This window comes from Bombus huntii, unplaced genomic scaffold (genome assembly GCF_024542735.1).
Source record: "Bombus huntii isolate Logan2020A unplaced genomic scaffold, iyBomHunt1.1 ctg00000084.1, whole genome shotgun sequence".
Taxonomy (NCBI): domain Eukaryota; kingdom Metazoa; phylum Arthropoda; class Insecta; order Hymenoptera; family Apidae; genus Bombus; species Bombus huntii.
In genome coordinates, this window is record NW_026099339.1 from 285,583 (window position 1) to 304,742 (window position 19,160).

Genomic DNA, 19,160 nt, shown 5'->3' on the forward strand with positions numbered 1-19,160 from the left:
ATGATAGATGAACGTACTCACAAAATCTAAGTCGGACGCGTAATATTCACTGGTCGTAAAGAGTTACTCCTTTCATCAATGAGATCGCGAGCGAGAATGCCTTTCCCGTCCCGATGATGCCACAGAGGAAAACTATAATGGGGTGTGTCTAAGGATACGAGATCATCGGATTCGTCGAGAAAAGCCTTCGTTCAGAAAGTAAGGGAAATTGACGTTGCTGCTAATTGGTCAATCTCCATATCGGTGGTTAGAAAAAGATGCTAGCCGCCTTCGAGGGAAAGTTGCTAGTGGAAGACGCCGCTCGTTGAAAAATATGTTTCCCCTATCTTCCCGTAGTTGGGACAAAAACTGTTTGTCTGTTTGAAGGACTTTAGTTAACTAAACCTTAAGATTTATAACGGGCCCTCGGGCTAGCCGAACATGTACTGCGGAGACGCATCGACATCTGGCAATCATCTTACTCGAAGAATAGGGTCTGCGTGTGGCGAGCCACGGGACAGAAACCGTTAGAATGTTTACTGTCGCGTGTCGCCACGAATATTTCTTTTGAGGAGAGCTATAGAATTACTCCATACCTTTGTTAGGCAAAGCGTTCATCCCGTGACCGCGGCTACGTTCGGCGACTGACTGTCGCCTCGAGCCCAAGCTCATTATCACAACTCTCGAACAATTACAATCTGATTGAATAACTACAATTGTTCAATTACAGCTATAGTAGACTCTAGGTTACAATGTTGCGGGATTATCCAAAATTCCAAAGGCTCCGATGTTCTTTCATCTCCGCCATATATATATATCCAAACTCCGGAATATACTCTGCCCGTTCCCAAATCTCATTCTATGCTAATTTGATTATCTGAAATCGCAGTGCACGAGTTTCAAGATCGACAGCTAATTTCGTCCGTGTCCAATCTTCATTATTCTCTTCTTCTCTGTTATTTGTTCTCGAAACAAAAGTTACGATACGTCTCTGTAGTTGCATACATTACAATGTTAACGGCTCGTTCTCCAACATTTCGAACAGCTTGAACAAATCTCGTTCCAATGGCCTGCCAATCAAGCCTAGTTGTGGAATAACGCAACAAGCACAATATCAGCCGCATCTTCGTAGTTTGGTACATTAAAATAGTCAGTGGAATATAGTGGCATAGATTTGACTGCGAAATCCTGGGACACTCTATATAAGGAAAGGACCCTATCAAGGGAAGAACAAGATTCGAGTAAAACCTGATCGAACAGTAATATTCGTTGGAAAAACTTGTTAGATGGTAATATTTGCAGGGAAACATCGTCGCACGATTACGGTCACAAGGGAGACATGGTCACACGGTAACATTCGCAAGAAACTTTAATATGCCAATCACGCACAACGTCTGGATGCTTTAAGAAACAATGATCTTTCTATTTGCCGAAGAGCACACGACATTTTCCCACGCGAATCAAACTCGCCACGCGATAAAAGACCCGCCACTGGCCAAAAACTGAGCGAAAGAAAAAGGACGGAATTAAAGAACCGAAGAGAAAACTCAAAACGGCGTGTCCGTTGAGGGTAATCACAGTGTTACGACCGCTCGCGGAGAGACGCGGTCGCGAGGAAAACGCGTCAGCGAGAGGCGTAAATTCTCGCTACGATTCGGTGAATCGACGCCGCGAAGTAGTCGTTCCCCTGTTTCGGTTAAGATAACAGAGGTGGTTAAATGAATATGACACAGCAGGGTAAGTTATATTTCACCGTTTATTCCAACAACTTATAACGAAGGCAGTTACGCTGGTGCGTATGTACGAGATTTTTTTTTTTTATTTATTTGTTGAAATTACAATCAATTCTCTCGTTGAGAATATGTATGAGATGAATGAGTGACTGATCTGTGGGTGTGTCCTACCTGGTGGAAGGATATTGACCGTTCGAAGGATGTGAAATCAGAACTGTCTTGGGAGACGATGCTGTCTCGGAGGAAAGCTAAGGATGGGTGTGTCTAGCGCACGGGACCATCGGATTTGTTGGTGACGATTTTAGTTAGGAGAGTGAGGGAATAGGCTTCGTTGTCCACATAAGAATAGTACAACAAAATCGGTTGAGGTTAGGTTATCGTGCAGATATCGCGGCTTTTGCATTGGAAATCACGCAACTGCCAGTCTCGTCGTTCCTTGTAAACGAAAGAAAGGTATTGTAATCGGTCGGAATTAACATAAAACTCGTCGCATGCGACCATATGGCCTGAATGTTGAATAAACGAGAGTAGAGCGCGAGCTATGTGATTCTAACCGTTTAGGCGGAAACTAATGATTGTAACCAGAGCCGAGATATATGCCAATATTACGTTGCTCGACAAAGCGTATAAGATGAGGAGAGAATCGCGATAAGGTAGAACAAGAGACAGATATTCTCTACGTAAAGCAAGTCTGTCAACTAGATTGAAATCCTATAGCTATAACTACAGTGAATCCATATTCTGGCGAATTGTCTTTTCACAAATGAAGCTTCTGAAGAACGGAATTGATACAATATCTACTGTTCATTCATAACTACTGTTGTAAGAATCTATATATTTGTCTATCTATATCTATATATATCGATCTATATATATTTGTCAGAATGTCATTTTATCAAAAAACCCATCCTCTGTAATCATAGTTTAACGAAGCATAATTAATAGAAGAGGTAGAGCGTTAAGTGGAGATGATTTAATCACAGTTAAGTAGATAAATCTCTATATTAGTCTCTTTAATTAAAATGTCCTACGTTTTATTTGCGTCATTTTTTTTCTTCATCCAATTTAGAATGTTTAAATAACAATAGCCTATACAATATAATTTTATGTAAAAAAATTGATTGTACCATGTTTATTACAGATATTTAACATTTTTGTGTACATACAAAATTTAAATTATACCTCGCTTGAGAACAAAAATTCTATTTGTTTTCCTAACATGTACTAATAATTATTGATCAAAATAGAAAAAGCTGGAGGGGATTACTTAGGAAGATTACTTAGCATCTTATATTCCTGTCAAGGCTCGAACGATTTATCTTCCTTTAGATTTTCCTAAGTTTCCATTTCTCTGACTTGCTATTTTAGTTAGCTTAGTATACGTGCTATGCATAGGTATGTATAGTGTCATGATCGCGACAGTCGTGAGTTACCCACGCTTTATCCTCTGTAAACTATTTATAAAAGAAGAACAAATTACATGTTAGAACTTTCATTCAATTTACCAATACAAATAATTTTAAACAAGAAAAAAGACCTAATGCAGTGGTTTCAACTTAAACATATCCAACAGTTATTTACGAATAAATAGTATAAATCTTTTAGCAACATGAAATTCGCGATATTTATTCAAATATTTATATTTACAGTGCGCCATCAGCAAAGAAAACGTGTTTATCGAAACGTGCGCTATCGATTTTATGCTTTTGCCACGCAAACAGGGAAATTGCAACTCAAAATTGAATTCGCACTGCAAAGCGTTGACGTTACGACATCAATTACATACTTCAAAAACACCGAAGGTATCACACGGAATCAGAGAGATTCTATGAGAAGTTAAACGCATAGTCACCCTATTGGGAATAGGATTGCTTTGATTCGAGCTCAAACATAGGGAAAGCTGAAAGAATCTTTTGCGGATCTTCCTTCTTCTCTACGTTGGATTTTATACAAAACGACTTTAACCTTTTCAAGGAAATACGGAAATAAGGATTTTAGATAGAGAGATTTATCTGGAAGGAAATGGATAGAAAACGTAGAACCAGTTCTTGTTGGTTGAAAGATTTTTTCTCTTCGCAGAGATTCAAGCTTTAAAGAACGATCAAATATGTGCGCAGCTGACTTACGCGTGAAGTTATTATTAAAAAAAATTGTTGCATTTAAAAGGATAAATATTAATTTAAATTTAAAAAAATTGTTTGTTCAATTATCATAAGTTTAATTTAAATTTAAAAAAATTGTTAGTTCAATTATCATAAGTTTAAAGATATGTAGATATTGTATTTACATATCGAAAATCAGACAGCAATATTAATTAACACACCTAGTCAAACGCACACGTACTTTAAAACCGTGCTTTAAAATCGATATTCGCTGAAACAATACATCGCTTTGCGCTTCCAATTTGCTTTCGCACGAAGAATTAGTCCACTCATTGTTACCGTCACCATCTCTACCGTAATCTATATTACTCGAATAAATTCTATATCTTGATTGGAAAATCACATATTTTAACGAACTTCCCTATTTTTTGTTTTTTATGACTTTAACTGGCAATTTCCATAATGTTCTATAACTTGACAATAGACTGATAATATTTCAGGATATATATACATACATCATGTTTTTGAGGATTCTGTAGTAAAATAATTATAGTTGGGGAGTCCAACTTCCCAAACCATCCACGACGACTTTACAAGCAGACCCCTCGCGGTTTTGGGAAATCGATGAAGGACCCTCAATTAAACATATCTCAGAGGGCAGATCGACGATGCGAAGAACATTTCCAAGTCCACACCCGACGCACCAGCGAAGGACGATACATCGTCGCTCTACCTTTCAACGATCAGCTTCAGTCACTCGGATCCTCTAAAACGCTGGCAATTAAACGACTCGCCTCACTCAATCGCCGATTCCAGCACGACAAACGCTTCGAATCAGAATATCGAACGGTAATACAGGAATACCTGGCATTGGGACACATGACGAGGTCAATGTCAACCACTCCGACGACAACGGATACTATTTACCCCATCATGGCGTGACCAAAGCATCGAGTCAAACCACCAAACTGCGTGTAGTTTTCGACGGATCGGCACCAAGCACTACTGGAACCTCCCTAAACGATACACTTTACACAGGACCCAAGTTACAGGAAGATTTATTTTGTATATTAATTAGATTCCGGGCTCATCAGTACGTACTCACTGGCGACATCGAGAAAATGTATCGGCAATTCCTCGTACGATCAGAGGATTGGAAATATCAAAGGATATTATGGCGCAGCGCGAGTGGAGAAACAGAAACATATGAGCTTAACACCGTAATACTCTTATCATAGAAATAGAAGCAGTCCTCAATTCCCGCCCGCTAACTCCTATCTCCACCGATCCAAATGATCTCCTAGCCCTCACTCCCGGACATTTCCTCATTGGCGATTCATTAATGTGCTTACGTGATCGAGATTTCAGAGACATTCCATCGAACTCTCCAAATGGCAGCATATCCAACAGCTCAAACAACATTTTTGAAACCGCTGGCATAAGGAGTATTTGAACGAGCTAACCAACCGCAATAAATGGAGCAAGGGTGGACACAGCATCCAAAAGGGCACAATCGTCATCCTCAGAGAGGACAACGTTCCCTCCATGCATTGGCCTCTGGGCCGAGTTATCAAGGTTCATCCAGGCGCCGATGGTGTCATCCGGACAGCTACAGTTCAGACGGCAAAGAGCATTTTGGATCGGGGCGTCAAAAGGCTTGTCCCACTGCCAATTCAACCCGATCTCGAGAAACCCGAACAAATAGCCACCGAGACGAAATAAGATGGGAACTTCAACCACACCTCGCTAGTTTGATCGGTACCCTCTCAACGGGGGGAGAATGTTACGCCATGCGGCTTACCATAGGTCATATTCTTAACTATCGATCGCGGCACTATAATGTCGCAGACGGACCGTCGCGTCTGCCCGGCAAACAAACATTGTAGTGGCAAGCGCATGGTTCATTAAGCAGGGCGACTTCCAGAAACGTCGACTCGTGGTCGTTATTTTACCTCGCGTAAAAGAATGTGGCGTGATCCGAACGTAGTGGGGGTCGCCTTCCAGAAAAAACGAAAAAAATCGAAAGGCGTTCAGAACTTTTCGAGAAGTCGAACCGTCAACACATGTGGTATGTCGCGCATTACTTATCAACCAAAACGCAGTTACATTTTTTTTGTTCCATTTATATCTTTCTAGTTAATAAGTTGTTGAAATAAACATTAATTTATTTGTGTTAATTCTGTGGAATTTCATTGAACTACCCTTATTATCATAATCGAAATAAGGGGATCGATCAGTTCGTGGCGTCGATTATTTAATCGTAACGGGAACTTACAACTCTCGTTGACGTGCTATCTCGCGATCGCGTCTCTCCGCGAACGGTCGAAACAAAATGATTCACTAAAAACTGTCCTGAATTCCTAAGAATTTATTTACCGCAAAACTGACAAAGTGTTTATTTAAAAAATGAGGTTGAAGGTCGTCCTTTTCTTTCATTTCATTCATTTTCATTTTCTTTCTTAAGTATGGCTAACACAATATCTAATCAATTAAAATTTTATATTTTCACGTGAAAAGTTTCTTTAGATAATTATTATCAACATGATGACTAACTCTTACGGATTAATACGTGTCTGTAGGGCAATCCGGTGGACTTGATCGGCTTTTTACTTCGAAAGTTGAGTAATCGGTGTCGCTTTCTTACGCATCTTTGAACTGTATAAATGTTTTAAAATTGTTTGATCCAGAATGTACCACACCGGACAATCAAGAAGGCAGGTGCCTTGACTACAGAAAATGTAAACCTCTGCAAGAAATATGGCAGATACAGTACCGTACAGCCACCGATTTTTATAGACGATCAGTGTGCAGATACCAGGGCAATGTTACGATCGTTTGCTGTCCGAACGATCCAAACAAAGAGAAGAGAGAAATTTTAATCAAAACTGTGTATAAGTATAAGGCTTTGCGACCACCATACTGTGGTTTTAGCAACGTCTCTCATACCAGGGTGGTGGTCGATGGTAAACCAGCTGAACTTGGTACGTTTTATGTCTTTCTTTCCGATTAATAATAAGCCATTTACTGCAAAGAATGAACTTTAAAGGCATTAAACAGCACATCAATGTACATTTCAATTAGACTAAATAATAATGCTATGATTTTATCGGTAGTAACTTTACTTATTAACTTGAATTATTTCTTTCTTTTACTTCATGTTAGGAAGAGTATCTTTTTGCTTGAAATAAAAAATTGATATAGGAGTAATAATATGGATAGAGATCAAAAACTGTTAGGGCAGAAATTACACGTTTGAACTTTATAGTTCAGTATAGTTCAAATAGAAATTATATAGAATTATTTAATAATTTGTATTCCACTGGAATAAAAATTTAATTTCTGTCTTTATCAAATCTCTATTTCAGAGTATTTGTACGTATGTACTTATCGTCTGCTGTATGATCGAATATCGAATAGGTAATAATCGTTGTTACTCGTTATGTGAGAAAAAATTACGTATATTCACAACTATGACTATTGCATTTTAGGCGCTTGGCCATGGATCGCTGCATTAGGTTTTCGTAATCCCCGAAACCCAGACAAACCACTATGGAAGTGCGGAGGTTCCCTGATATCGGCTAGGCATGTTTTGACCGCAGCACATTGTGCACATATGGATGGAATAGAAAACATACACAATCATAATATTGCCATTCTTAGATTGGTGGAGGAGGTGCCATTTTCGAGTAAGTCCTCAAATATATATATATATATGCTATTGAGTATTACTGAAGTATCATATCCTGAAATTTCTTACTGTACACATATATTGTGTCATAAAGCGTGTACAATTCTTTCTCATACTTTTGGTCATTCGTTTCCTGCATTTTCATTTATTTTTTTATTTTTCAGGGTACGTATATCCCATTTGTACGAAAGAGCAACTTCGTCGGCTATAACCCCCTTGTTGCTGGATGGGGAGCGTTAAGATATAGCAAGTGATATCAATTTTATAATAAAATTAAACAGTTCCAGTCTTAAATATCTTTCTCATTTTCTTCGTAGGACGACCACGACCTAATGCATTAATGGAAGTACAAATGCCAGTGATTAAGAACGCCGAATGCAAAATAGCTTATTCCAAATTTCCTAATGCACCTGATATCACTGATGGTATAATATGCGCCGAACATGCTCAGGGTGGAGAGGATTCTTGTACGGTAATTAAGTTACAGAGTTACTACAAACTATACGGTATCTGAAGACACGTCAATTCGAATTAACATCAAATCGACGTCTTAAACATTAAAAATAATAGATAAACACAATTTAATAGTTTTGCCCACTTCTCACACCTCGTTATGGTATTTAATCTAATTTCCTTCTAATCTTAGTTTTGCTCAAAATACATATAACATGTACGTTATAAATTGGAGTATTTCAATACACAAATCAATAGAAGATTATTACTGTATATAAGTATAATTTCAATGCAATTCGATCGATATATTTCAGTATCTTTGATTAAAAATTTAACGATCCTTTCAGGCTGACCGTGGCGGACCACTGCTGATACAACATGAATTAACCTTGTATTTAATAGGTATTGTGTCTTATGCTTATAAGTGTGGCACAGCTGGGTATCCCAGCGTTTACACTAGGGTCACATCGTACCTTGACTTCATTCTCCAAGCGATGCAATAATATGATATTACTGTTCCATAAATATCATTGTGTAAAAAACGTAAAGTTGGATTTTCTTATTGTGGAGATAAGAAACAGCTCAAATTTACATTGTTTTGTACGTTACAAATTATAGGCTTAAAATGTACGAAATGTAACTTTGAAACGACACTAATTTTTTACGCACGATAAACCTCCACGACTTAGGTATGTAAAGATGATAAACGTATATTAATTCTATTAATTTGGTAATAATAAACCAGCTTTCTGAGAAGTTCTGTAAATTTCGTTTCTGTTGTATCAAGAGAATAATGGAATATTCCACTTAGATCGTATACTTCTTGTATGTACATACAAAATTTTCCGGCTAATCTAAAACACTTCATAAGATAGAGAGCTTCTGGAAATTCGGACACAGAGAGTGCATAAAATACAAGATAAGTCTCGTGTCTTTCAAAATTATTTTTTATTCGCTAAAAACGTCCTGTGTACTCATGCAATCACATGCAACCTCGAAACTTCACTTATTTTTTATCACTTTCCAATTCAATACACAGTTTCTGCATTTTTGACTATATGTAAGAGAAATTTCCATTCAGCCAAAGGTCTACTTACAGATTATAGATTCCTATACGACTCTCAGTAAAAATTTATCCGCACTCCAGATAGTTAAAACTTCTGTCGACCGTATTGATCCATCTGCACTCTTCGTATGACGTCAATATCTGTTCAGTGCTGCTGCGCAGGTTTCTTTGTGTTACGTCAATTCGTTTGTGACCGTTGCGCGAGTAATGGCGCTTTGCAATGGTGATTTGCAGGAAAACAGTGCAGGATGCTGTGATTCGTTTCTTGTGGTCGGAGGTTATGTTTGATGCCTATATTTATCAAAGATTTAATGCACATTATGGAGAAAGTGTTTTGTCACGAAGTGTGTTTGAATGGGCACAAAAGTTCAAAGAAGATCGCACAAGTGTTATGAAAAAACAGCTGGACGCCCGTCCACATCCACGATGACAACATTGAACGTGCTCATGAACTTATGCTCTATGGAATAGACGAGTGACACTGGATAATGTGGCAAATCATTTGCAAATCAGCCACGGCTCTGCTTATGCAATAGTGCACGACAGATTTGGATTTTAAAAAGTTTGTGCGAGATGGATGCCGAAAAAGCTGATGAAAAGGTGAAGACGACGATGCATTCGTGGTTCGCAGCTCAGCCCAAAACATTTTTTAATGAGAAAATACGAAGGTCCTTCGGCAAATGGACAAAGTGTATACAGAAATCGAGTGATTATGTCAAAAAATGATGTATGTCTTTTTTGACAATTGCTTAAAATAAATTCTACACCGACAGAGCGGGTAACTTTTTACTCACCCTCGTAAGACACTTAAATTTCCAATCTATTATGATGAATAAAAGAGCTTATACTATTAAATCTAATTGTATTTTGTTGAATGAGAGTACACGTGTATGTGATGTACATTACCTTTATATCCCCTTGAACGCTTCAATATTGCGCATATATACTATATTTTGTACAGCTTCTATAAAATTTTGTATGTTTGTTTAGGCTGTTAATCTAGAGGCTGGAGTACAAAGAAGTGGCACAATGATGTGGGCTGATGACATTTATAATTATCAAGGAATCACCCCTACATTCGCTCAGGTATATATCGTTGACTATAATGTATTTAACACATATGATTGTTAGAATATTAATAATTAATTTTTAATTCTATCAGAATTTTAATGAAACTGTCCCTTGGGAAGGAAGAACTGATACCTTGATATCACGGTTTGTACATCCTATATATACGACAAATTTTAGAACATTATATAACGAAGAACCAGATCATTTTATCATTAGTTGTATGATAATACAACTTTTTCATGAATTCTTTTATTATAAAAATATTACTTCTAAAATCCCCGCTTTAAGGGACCAAATCACATGGCTAAAATTTTTAATCTTTTTGATAGATAGTCGCTGTTGATACTTAACCGAGTATGGTCATATAGTCGGTTAAATAAAATTTCCATCCTTTCAAATATATATTATATTCGTCAGTGGTAAATGTTATCTGTGTTGGCATAGTGAATAAATATATTGACGTTCCGTGTTTTAATCAGCAGAATCGTAATCAATACGTGTTTTCTATGTGTATAGAGTGTTAAAAACTTACTTGTTATAGCCGTGGGAGATGGTGATCTGTTAGAAAAAATGGATTACAAAATTGATCTGGAGTATAATTTTCAAGGACAACAGTTTTTATTGCGTCATAAAGTTCTCATGACGAGGAAACAGAAGTGTTATAGTCCTTACACGGATATAACATGTTCTTTTGGAAAAAGCTGTTTAAAATTTCATTAACCTTTACTCTGTATTTATTACGTTGTTGAAAGTATGTTTCAAATAACAGTTAATATAAGCATCAAAATAAATAAACAACAATTAATTAGATAATATCATAATAATATAATATAATGGGTGTAATAATAAGTAATAAAGCTTAGAAAATGTGCTCTTGATGAAGCCGGTGAAAATTATCCTTTGTTCCGTGGTATATATAGGGTAAAACGAATGGTAGACCGCAGCATAGTGGTTTCCAACGATCCACACTTGTTCTAATTCCTCACTCAACGTCTTTCGTGTCCATTGACGTAGAAAAAAGTAAGTTATTGTAATATCGGAATATATTAAAGGTGTAATTTTGTCCGATTAATTATAATTTATTAATAATGGATTGAAAATACAGATATTAGTTAGACAGAGAAACGATGTTTGATTAACAGGAAAACTAAATGCAACGCTCGTATTTACATCAAATAACTTGACAACTATTTGGTAACTCTCTCTCTCTCTCTCTCTCACTAGCAACTCTAACACTCGACAACACTCGCAACTCAATTCTAACGACTCTATGCTTCGACGTCTCGATCAACTCTGAACCTCGCCAATGCATTCCTGCTCGGTCCTGCACACACACACACACACACTTTTCGGCTCACATACTCTGGCCTCTCGATTGCCACTCCTTGAAATATGAAACCGTACTTCTGTTTTGACGCTGCTTATCTTTTCTCGTGTCACTGTTACTAGGCGCTCTTGGATGTAAACAAAGCACAAAAAGACGGCGTACACGGTGTTTTCTAATTTCAGCCGATCTCCAATCAAAGCTATTCTACGATATTACATTATCGTATAATAATAAGCTTTTAATCGTTTAATAATAACTCGTCAAGTAGAAATTCCACACGAAGCATTGTGAAGAATAATACTTGAAGAAGATCTATGTTCTTACGAGATTGGCTGTGTGCAAGAACTTTGTTGGATAGATTGTATCGTTTGACGAAAATTTTATTGTTGAAAGTTAAGAAAGTTGGAAAGAAAACCCACGCTGTCTCGAAGATATCTTGTTTTTCAGATGCTATAAATTGGCAAATAACTAGATATTAGTATTGACATTATTTGATGTCATATCTGACCTTAAAGTATAAATAAAATCAATCTAGGAATTAATGAAATTTCAAACATTTTTTCTAAGAAAACAGAGGTTTCGTTCCTCCTAATGAGTATCACATGATGCAATAGAAAAATAATTTGACATTGAAAATCGTGTCAAGATCAATTTCGAAGCTATAAAATCGTCTTAAAAAAACGCCGTGATAAAAAATTTTTTGACACCTTGTACAAAGGTGTATATCAACGTAAGTGTACCTGTATGTCTATATTCGAGGTTATTTATCTATTCAAGATAGCAAAGTAAAAATATTATATAGAGGATTTAATTAATGTGTATATCAACGTATGTATCACTATATATAATACAATGATATTCTCGATATACGTACACGCGTCATAGAAGGTCGTTCGGGGAAAAATGTTCATGACACCGATACAAAAGTACCATATGGAGGATTTAATTAATGTGTGGATCAACGTATATATCATTATATGTAATTATATCATTATTATCAATATTATATATAATTATTATATTGTTATTATCATTATATGTAATTATATCATTATATGTGCATTTGGCAAATATTATTTGACATCTGGAAGCGACATGTTATTTATCTATTCAAGATAGCAAAGTAGAAATAGCATATAGAGGATTTAATTAATGTGTGGATCAACGTATGTATCACTATATGTAACAATAATATTGACTGTATATGTACGTGTGTAATAAAAGATTTCCGGTTTACAATGTTTACGATACTGATATAAAAATACCATATAGAGGATTTAATTAACGTGTATATCTACGTATATATCATTATATGTAACAGTAACATTATGTGCATATGCGTATAATATTGGTTAAATGCGTTAAAGTGAAATGTTATTTACCTATTCAAGATAGCAAAGTAAACATACCATATAGAGGATTTACTACTGTTAACACTCGGTATTCTCGTATTCAAAGTATTTAACCAAATAATTTGGGAATCCAGCGGACGAGCTTGTATTTAATATGATTATATTTAATATAACAACTTTACTCAATATACGCGTAGGATTTTAAATGTCATGAGGGTTGCAGTGGACTCAATTTTAATGTACCACACTTATACGTTAAACGTTTTGCTCATTGGTGACCTTATCTTAATCTTTTTCTTCTGCTATGCGAGTGACACAGTAAGTTTGATAAGTAATCGGAACACGCGATTTCTTTAAAACACAATCTTGTTTTCCGCCCGACGAACACGATACGAGACGAGAGAATGATTTATGAACACGATTTTCGAGTGATTCTTTTCGACAACTATTAAGCTTCATTTATAGCAATAGTCACTACCATAATCATGGTCAATCGTGGATGACGCAGTTACGCATTAATTCACTTTAACAATCCTGAATAATGGTTAATATCATACTGTAAATGTATACGTTAAAATTACGCTAATGACAGTTGCCTCGTACAATTTGTTCATTTACTTTGCAACAAAAAGAACGCATCTGCAAGCGTGTTAATCGGATAACGACGAACTTCATTTCGCAAACACCGACACGTGAAACATTTTGAAGTTACGTCGACGCGAGAGTAATTGGTTCCCTTAAATTACTCAATTTCCATTTCTTTCGCCATGTATATTCGAGTATTGCATTTGAATTGCAGAGCAGTCGAAAGTAGAGGAGCACCTCGCCGATATATCGACAGGAACATGAATTTTTTTTCATAGGGCGAATATTTTTTCCATTGAATTATTAAACCGAGTCAAATTTTCAAACTCAACCACTTAATTTAATCGTTTTACATAAAACATTTCAATCTGTTTTCTTCTAAATACTTTATCTATATTTCATCTGGCTGAATATTCCATATTTTTAAAGCTTGTTGATAATTACAAATACGTAATTATCATTCTGAAGCTAGAAATTTGAAATAAAATTGCTCTGCGCGAAAGGAAATAATTCAACGTTTTATATATAGCTGTTAAAATGATATAATAAGTTTCAGTAAAATAGCTTCACTAAAATTTGTGGTTTTTTTCCTTTTCTATTTTTTTTTCTTTTTTTTTGGTTTTATGTGTTCAAGGGCGAACGTTCCCTCTCATTTCTTGTATTTTTATGAGGAATTTAGCCTTTTTACACCACGAGAGCCTCAACGTTTTCATTTTAAACGCTCGTTAAACACGTTCTAATGAGACCATGTGCTGACATTGCGAGTTTTATTATTTTCGCACAATAATTTATCATTTTAGATTTCAAATATTACATTCATACATTTTTCGTTGTAAATTTCTTTCTCTATTTAAACAATTTACCATTGTTGCTACAATAAATCAATTAATTAAATTAATTGATCAGTTTAAACTTAAAATATCATTTCATAAGTTTTCGTCACTTGAATCTAAAAACAACAGAAAACGGTATACCCGCATCATACATAGAAAGGAGATTAAAACGCTAGAGTGATCATATTCAACGATCACAAAACGATAATAGGACATTGTGTTTCTTCTGAAGGGCATGAAATTGTCAGGAGACTATGCCATAAATGAAATTGGAAGCTGGCTGGTCAAAGGGATTAAACTCGGTTAAACTCAATTGTGCTATATTGCACAAAGACTTGAGAACTGCTACCAAATATCTACTAGCTTAAAGGTGTGCTGATTACACCTTACAAATTGTAATTATATTTCAAATACAATCTCCTAAGTAATAAGTAAATTAAATTAATACTTTACCTAGAATCTGTGATACATTAATATAACAAAAATACATTTCTTAAATTATTCATTAATTTGCAATGTAATTAGAATATTATCTTTATTTTCTGGTGTCTTTATTATTCTTAAAAGATACGCTGCTTGTTTGCAAATTTAACACTACGTATGCTATTAATAAATCATATTATATTTAATTTTGCAACCTTCAATCATTGTTAAAATTGATTGATAATACCGTTGGTTAATAGAAATTTGAAAATGCTCTCGTTTCCACTCGATTAAAAGGTAATTGCACAAACTGTCACAGTGTTGACTACAAATCACGTGTGTCGTTCTATTAAATTTATACACAATAGTATTTATTCTCGTTTTAATTTAAAATGAAATATGTTATTGTATGAATAGCAGAATGTTCAAATAATTGAAACAACTTTTTGTCCTCTAATTAATGATTCTCATTTAAAAAAATTTAAGAATTTTAATCAAGAAGATTTTGAAGTCTCGATCTAAAATGACCAAGGATTGAAACAGAGAATATTTTGATGCCAACAAATACATATTCTTCAGATATGAAACAAATGTGATAATAAAAATCGGTGTACATGAATGAATGTTGAAATATTGGAAAATTGTATAATTATATCCATTCTCTGTCGCGTTTAGATGTTTCAATTAATGTTTCATCAGAATTTTTATCGAATATTTTAGAGGTACTGGCTGTAAGGTTTTTTTTTAAATTAAAATTAAAATTAAAATTAAATGTAAGAACAGATTCAAAGTATAACATTTAAAAATTTGTGGTTATAAAATTTGTGGTTATAAAATTTACTTGTATGTCATAATTATGTAAGTGAATTAATCTCATAATTAATTAAATGAATTTATTCTATGTGAGTAAATTATATTTATCTATAATAAGTCTTAACTTATTATTAATAATCAGCTAACACTGTATAATACTAAGTAAAGTAACTGAAAATTCTCGACGTGAGAATTAATTATAATTTCAACAAGAAAATAAAAAAGAAAAGAAAAGAAAAGAAAAAAAAAATTCTATGTAAGTGATTGTTCTATGTAAGTAATTCTATGTAAGTAATTCTATGTAAGTGATTTGGGGCTCGGCCAGTACCTTGCCCTTCTTTGGGATATTCCGAATTATCTGTCCTCTCCGAGCTGCAAATCTGATATCTCAGATGTTAGGGAAACCCCCTGGCCGGTAAGGCACGATAGACAGATGAGACTAAACGGCTGGTGGAGAGGGCAATCATCAACAGAGGGTCACACCGTGCGGATACAATACTGGGGTCTCAATAAAATCTTACAACCGTGGTGTTCAGAACATCAAACTCTGTTATGTTCAATTATATGTATATGTGCAATTATATACTATAATCGCAGGCGTTTCTTTAAAATGATGTACTATTGAAACAAGGCAAAATATCGTCAAATTCTTCTAGATTCAATTTCTCAAAAGAATGGCTCTATTGATTAACCAAACATAGTTCCCATAAGCATATACGTACTTCTCAGAAAAGATAGTTATATCTAGATCAATATTACTCCCCACAGTGACCTATATGTCAAAGAAAAAAAAGACACATCAAGTATTAAATCATACTACTATTACGTCCACTATCTCTACAAATCCTCCACTCTTGGAAAAGTCTATCTTATTCAAACGTAACGTAACTCAAATTAAATCTTTTCCATCATCATAAATACGAAACATTTATAAAATTATCATCTTCGATTATTTACTCAACATCTAGCTAACAAAATCTTCTCCATCGCCGTACCCCTTAATCCTGACCGCGTACAATTAACGTATGAATAGTTAATTTATTGAAATTTAAACGACCATTTTACGCTACTTGTACTCGAATGATTTTAGGATCTTGCTGTATCTCTTGCAAAGTGTTATACTGACAGGCGAGAAACATAGAAACGTAACTTCCGATCCACTGATTTACCCTAAACACACGATGATAGGTTATACGGTGGACGCAATACAGAAGCGTTTCCGATGCAATTCGAAGGTGCGTTGTTACAATGGAGTTCATCGATCCATAGTGACTATTTCCCCGCCAACTACAGCCTGTAATAACGGAATAGCCAATAAAGTATATCCTGTCGATTTAATCGTTACCCCCACGGTGCACCGCGCGCACGGAGATCGGATCGGTGATTTTCACGTGATGTTTCGCAAATCGTGAGGCGCTTGCGTGATTCGCGCGTTTTAAGCGTTCCCGCTCTTCCCGTCCGATAGAAAGAGAAAGGGAACAGGGGCGGAAGGAAGAGGGAAGATACGTGATGCGGGTTCAACCTGCCGCGGGAACCTTTAAAGAAGGTCGGTGCAACGGGAGAGATGTAATTTTAATAAATTGGAGAACAAGTCATTGTAAAAGATGGATATTCAGATGTTGGAGATGCAGCAGATTTACGACTCGCTGAAATTAAGTTAGTTAAGGTGTTGAAAACCTAACGTCTTTTCAAAGGCGTTTGCCGCGTTTCTTTTCAAATCAAAATACATACATACGATACGTACAATGTATGCGCCTAAAGTTTTGAAGTTAATTTCTATTCAAGGAATGGACTGTTTTATTATAGGTTTAGGAAATTGAAAAGAAGCAATTGCTTGTTTCTAAGAAAGAATCGCGAGAAGTACAGTTAGAAACTGTATTGTGAATCACTTTTCCTGGTTTCCGTAACGAGGAAGTGAAAAAAAAACGCAGACAAGTCAACGTTTACCGTAGCTAAATGGAAGATACGCAGGTACGAGTCGTTACAGTTTTGTCGTTGCAACGATTCCCGCTGCGTAATTTGATAATGAACAGTTGAAAAATAGCAGCGTTGTGTCCGTACTCTTTAATATCCCATTATATGGAAGTTAACGACCGGAAAATACACCGCTCGACTACTTGAAGGAAGTAGCTCATGAGCAAGTCTTTTGTATCCTCGCAATGGTATAATTCCTGTAACGTCTCGTTCTCGGAGGATTTATTTCGTTGATTTGTACTTGTTTATTGCTTTTGTGTTTTCATGAATGGAGCATGTCGCATGCGAATCGTAATATGGTTTTAATGGCGTTTCGACTTCAATGATATCAGCGGCTGATTGCGCTTCCCGTAAGAAGCTTCCAATCATTATATATTTTAGGAACAACAAATAAGGATATTTAGAGAACGAATTAATTATTCAATTGTTCGCGCAAGAAATACCTGTCTCTTTTTCGAAAATTATAAATGCTGTTTTCAAAGAGTTCCTTAGCTCACCATAAACCAGATAAGAATCTTTGGTTCCGTCTAGAAAAAGAAACCTTCAGATCAAACCGAAAGGGGTTCGGATTATATTTTCTAATCGTATTTGTATATTTCTTTTTACGGTCAGCTTGTCATCCACGTACAATCGAACAGAGAGTCCATTAATTATTTCCCTTCGACTTGTTTCAGGGGGAGCATCTCGGAAGCCATGCCGGCTGACGAGTTCGCTGGAAATCGAAACAGAAGCAAACCAAGACTGCAACCACCTTAACGAACCGCTATTATCACTGGCAAGGTCATCGGGCAGACCGGATCTAATCATGCTCACGCCGACCATGCTTCCTGTGCACTCGTTCCTCTTTCTTAACGACGTCAACCAGAAGATCGGGTGGTAAAAAATTCGAAATCGAGTTGATTGAAAATCTCAAGGAATATTAAAAAAAAAATACGAATAAACAATTTGATATAGAAATCATCCATTTTGGGCAAAGAAAAGAAACAATCAGAAAAAGGAATAACCACAGAAGCTCTGAATTTCATTACTTCCTAATGGTACTTCCTTGGATATTTTTACATTCTGGAGGCGTGAACGAACTCTGAAAAACAGAAACGACTTCTATCGGATGATCGAAAGAACTACCTGGACACTGAGTATAATTATTCACACGTGCGGATGCCATTTCCGGCATGTTTCTCCATGAAGAAGGTCAGCTTCAGTTTTTGCCACTTGTAGATAGAAGTTGAAGTGGCGGACGTCTTAACGAGGTTGCTAGAATGTCAAAGAAATAGATGAGGGAAATATTATGAAGATATATTTATGAATATCTAATTGAGCATTTAATTAAGAACTTAATCGAAAGACCAAAATAAGTTGGTTCTTGAGACCAAGTACCTATCTAAGTATAATAGTCTTTTGTACTTACGGTTTAGTAAGAGGACTCGAGTAAAACGATTACTCGTTAAAAGGAACAATAGAATAATCATGCCTCATCGCGGAGAATCTCAGCGAAAAAAGTATCCCGAAGCGTGAGCTGAAAGGTGGCTATGTAGGCTGCCTAGTGAATGCCGTCGCCATGGTGGAGCTGGCGTGTAGCAACTCCCTAAGTCCAGGAACCTAATCCCGCGTCAGAAAGACAAAATTCGCTACGGAGAAAAGTAAACAAAAATATATATATAGGAAAGAAGAGACAAAGATTAAAGGTCGTTAAGAATTAAAGGTAATTTAATGATGAAAGAGAGAAAGAATTGTGTAAAAATTCTACTGGGAAAGAAAAGA

At 35.8% G+C, this 19,160-nt stretch overlaps 2 protein-coding genes across 15 annotated transcripts in view; one reads left to right on the plus strand and one right to left on the minus strand.

Moving 5' to 3' along the window:
* LOC126876591 (venom serine protease Bi-VSP-like) overlaps window positions 1-19,160 on the plus strand; it is a 76,305-nt gene that overhangs the window by 840 nt on the left and 56,305 nt on the right. Inside the window, exons 1-6 of one of the 14 annotated variants that reach the window (XR_007694355.1) lie at window positions 5,271-5,882; window positions 7,303-7,500; window positions 7,667-8,644; window positions 9,055-9,799; window positions 10,012-10,107; window positions 10,184-10,912. The exons of 1 other annotated variant lie outside the window; for it this stretch is intronic. Coding sequence is in view for 1 of the 13 variants with exons in the window: in XM_050639509.1 (XP_050495466.1) it covers window positions 5,780-5,882; window positions 6,502-6,824 (426 nt within the window). In the remaining 12 variants the exon portion in view is untranslated. 12 more of the 14 variants (XR_007694354.1, XR_007694343.1, XR_007694345.1 and 9 more) reach the window with 12 other exon arrangements.
* The window catches only part of LOC126876589 (omega-amidase NIT2-A-like), a 60,657-nt gene continuing 52,644 nt past the window's right edge, over window positions 11,148-19,160 (minus strand). Inside the window, exon 4 of the mRNA XM_050639506.1 lies at window positions 11,148-11,869. Within this exon, the coding sequence (XP_050495463.1) occupies window positions 11,658-11,869 (212 nt within the window). The 3' untranslated portion in view covers window positions 11,148-11,657. The remainder of the gene's footprint in view (window positions 11,870-19,160) is intronic.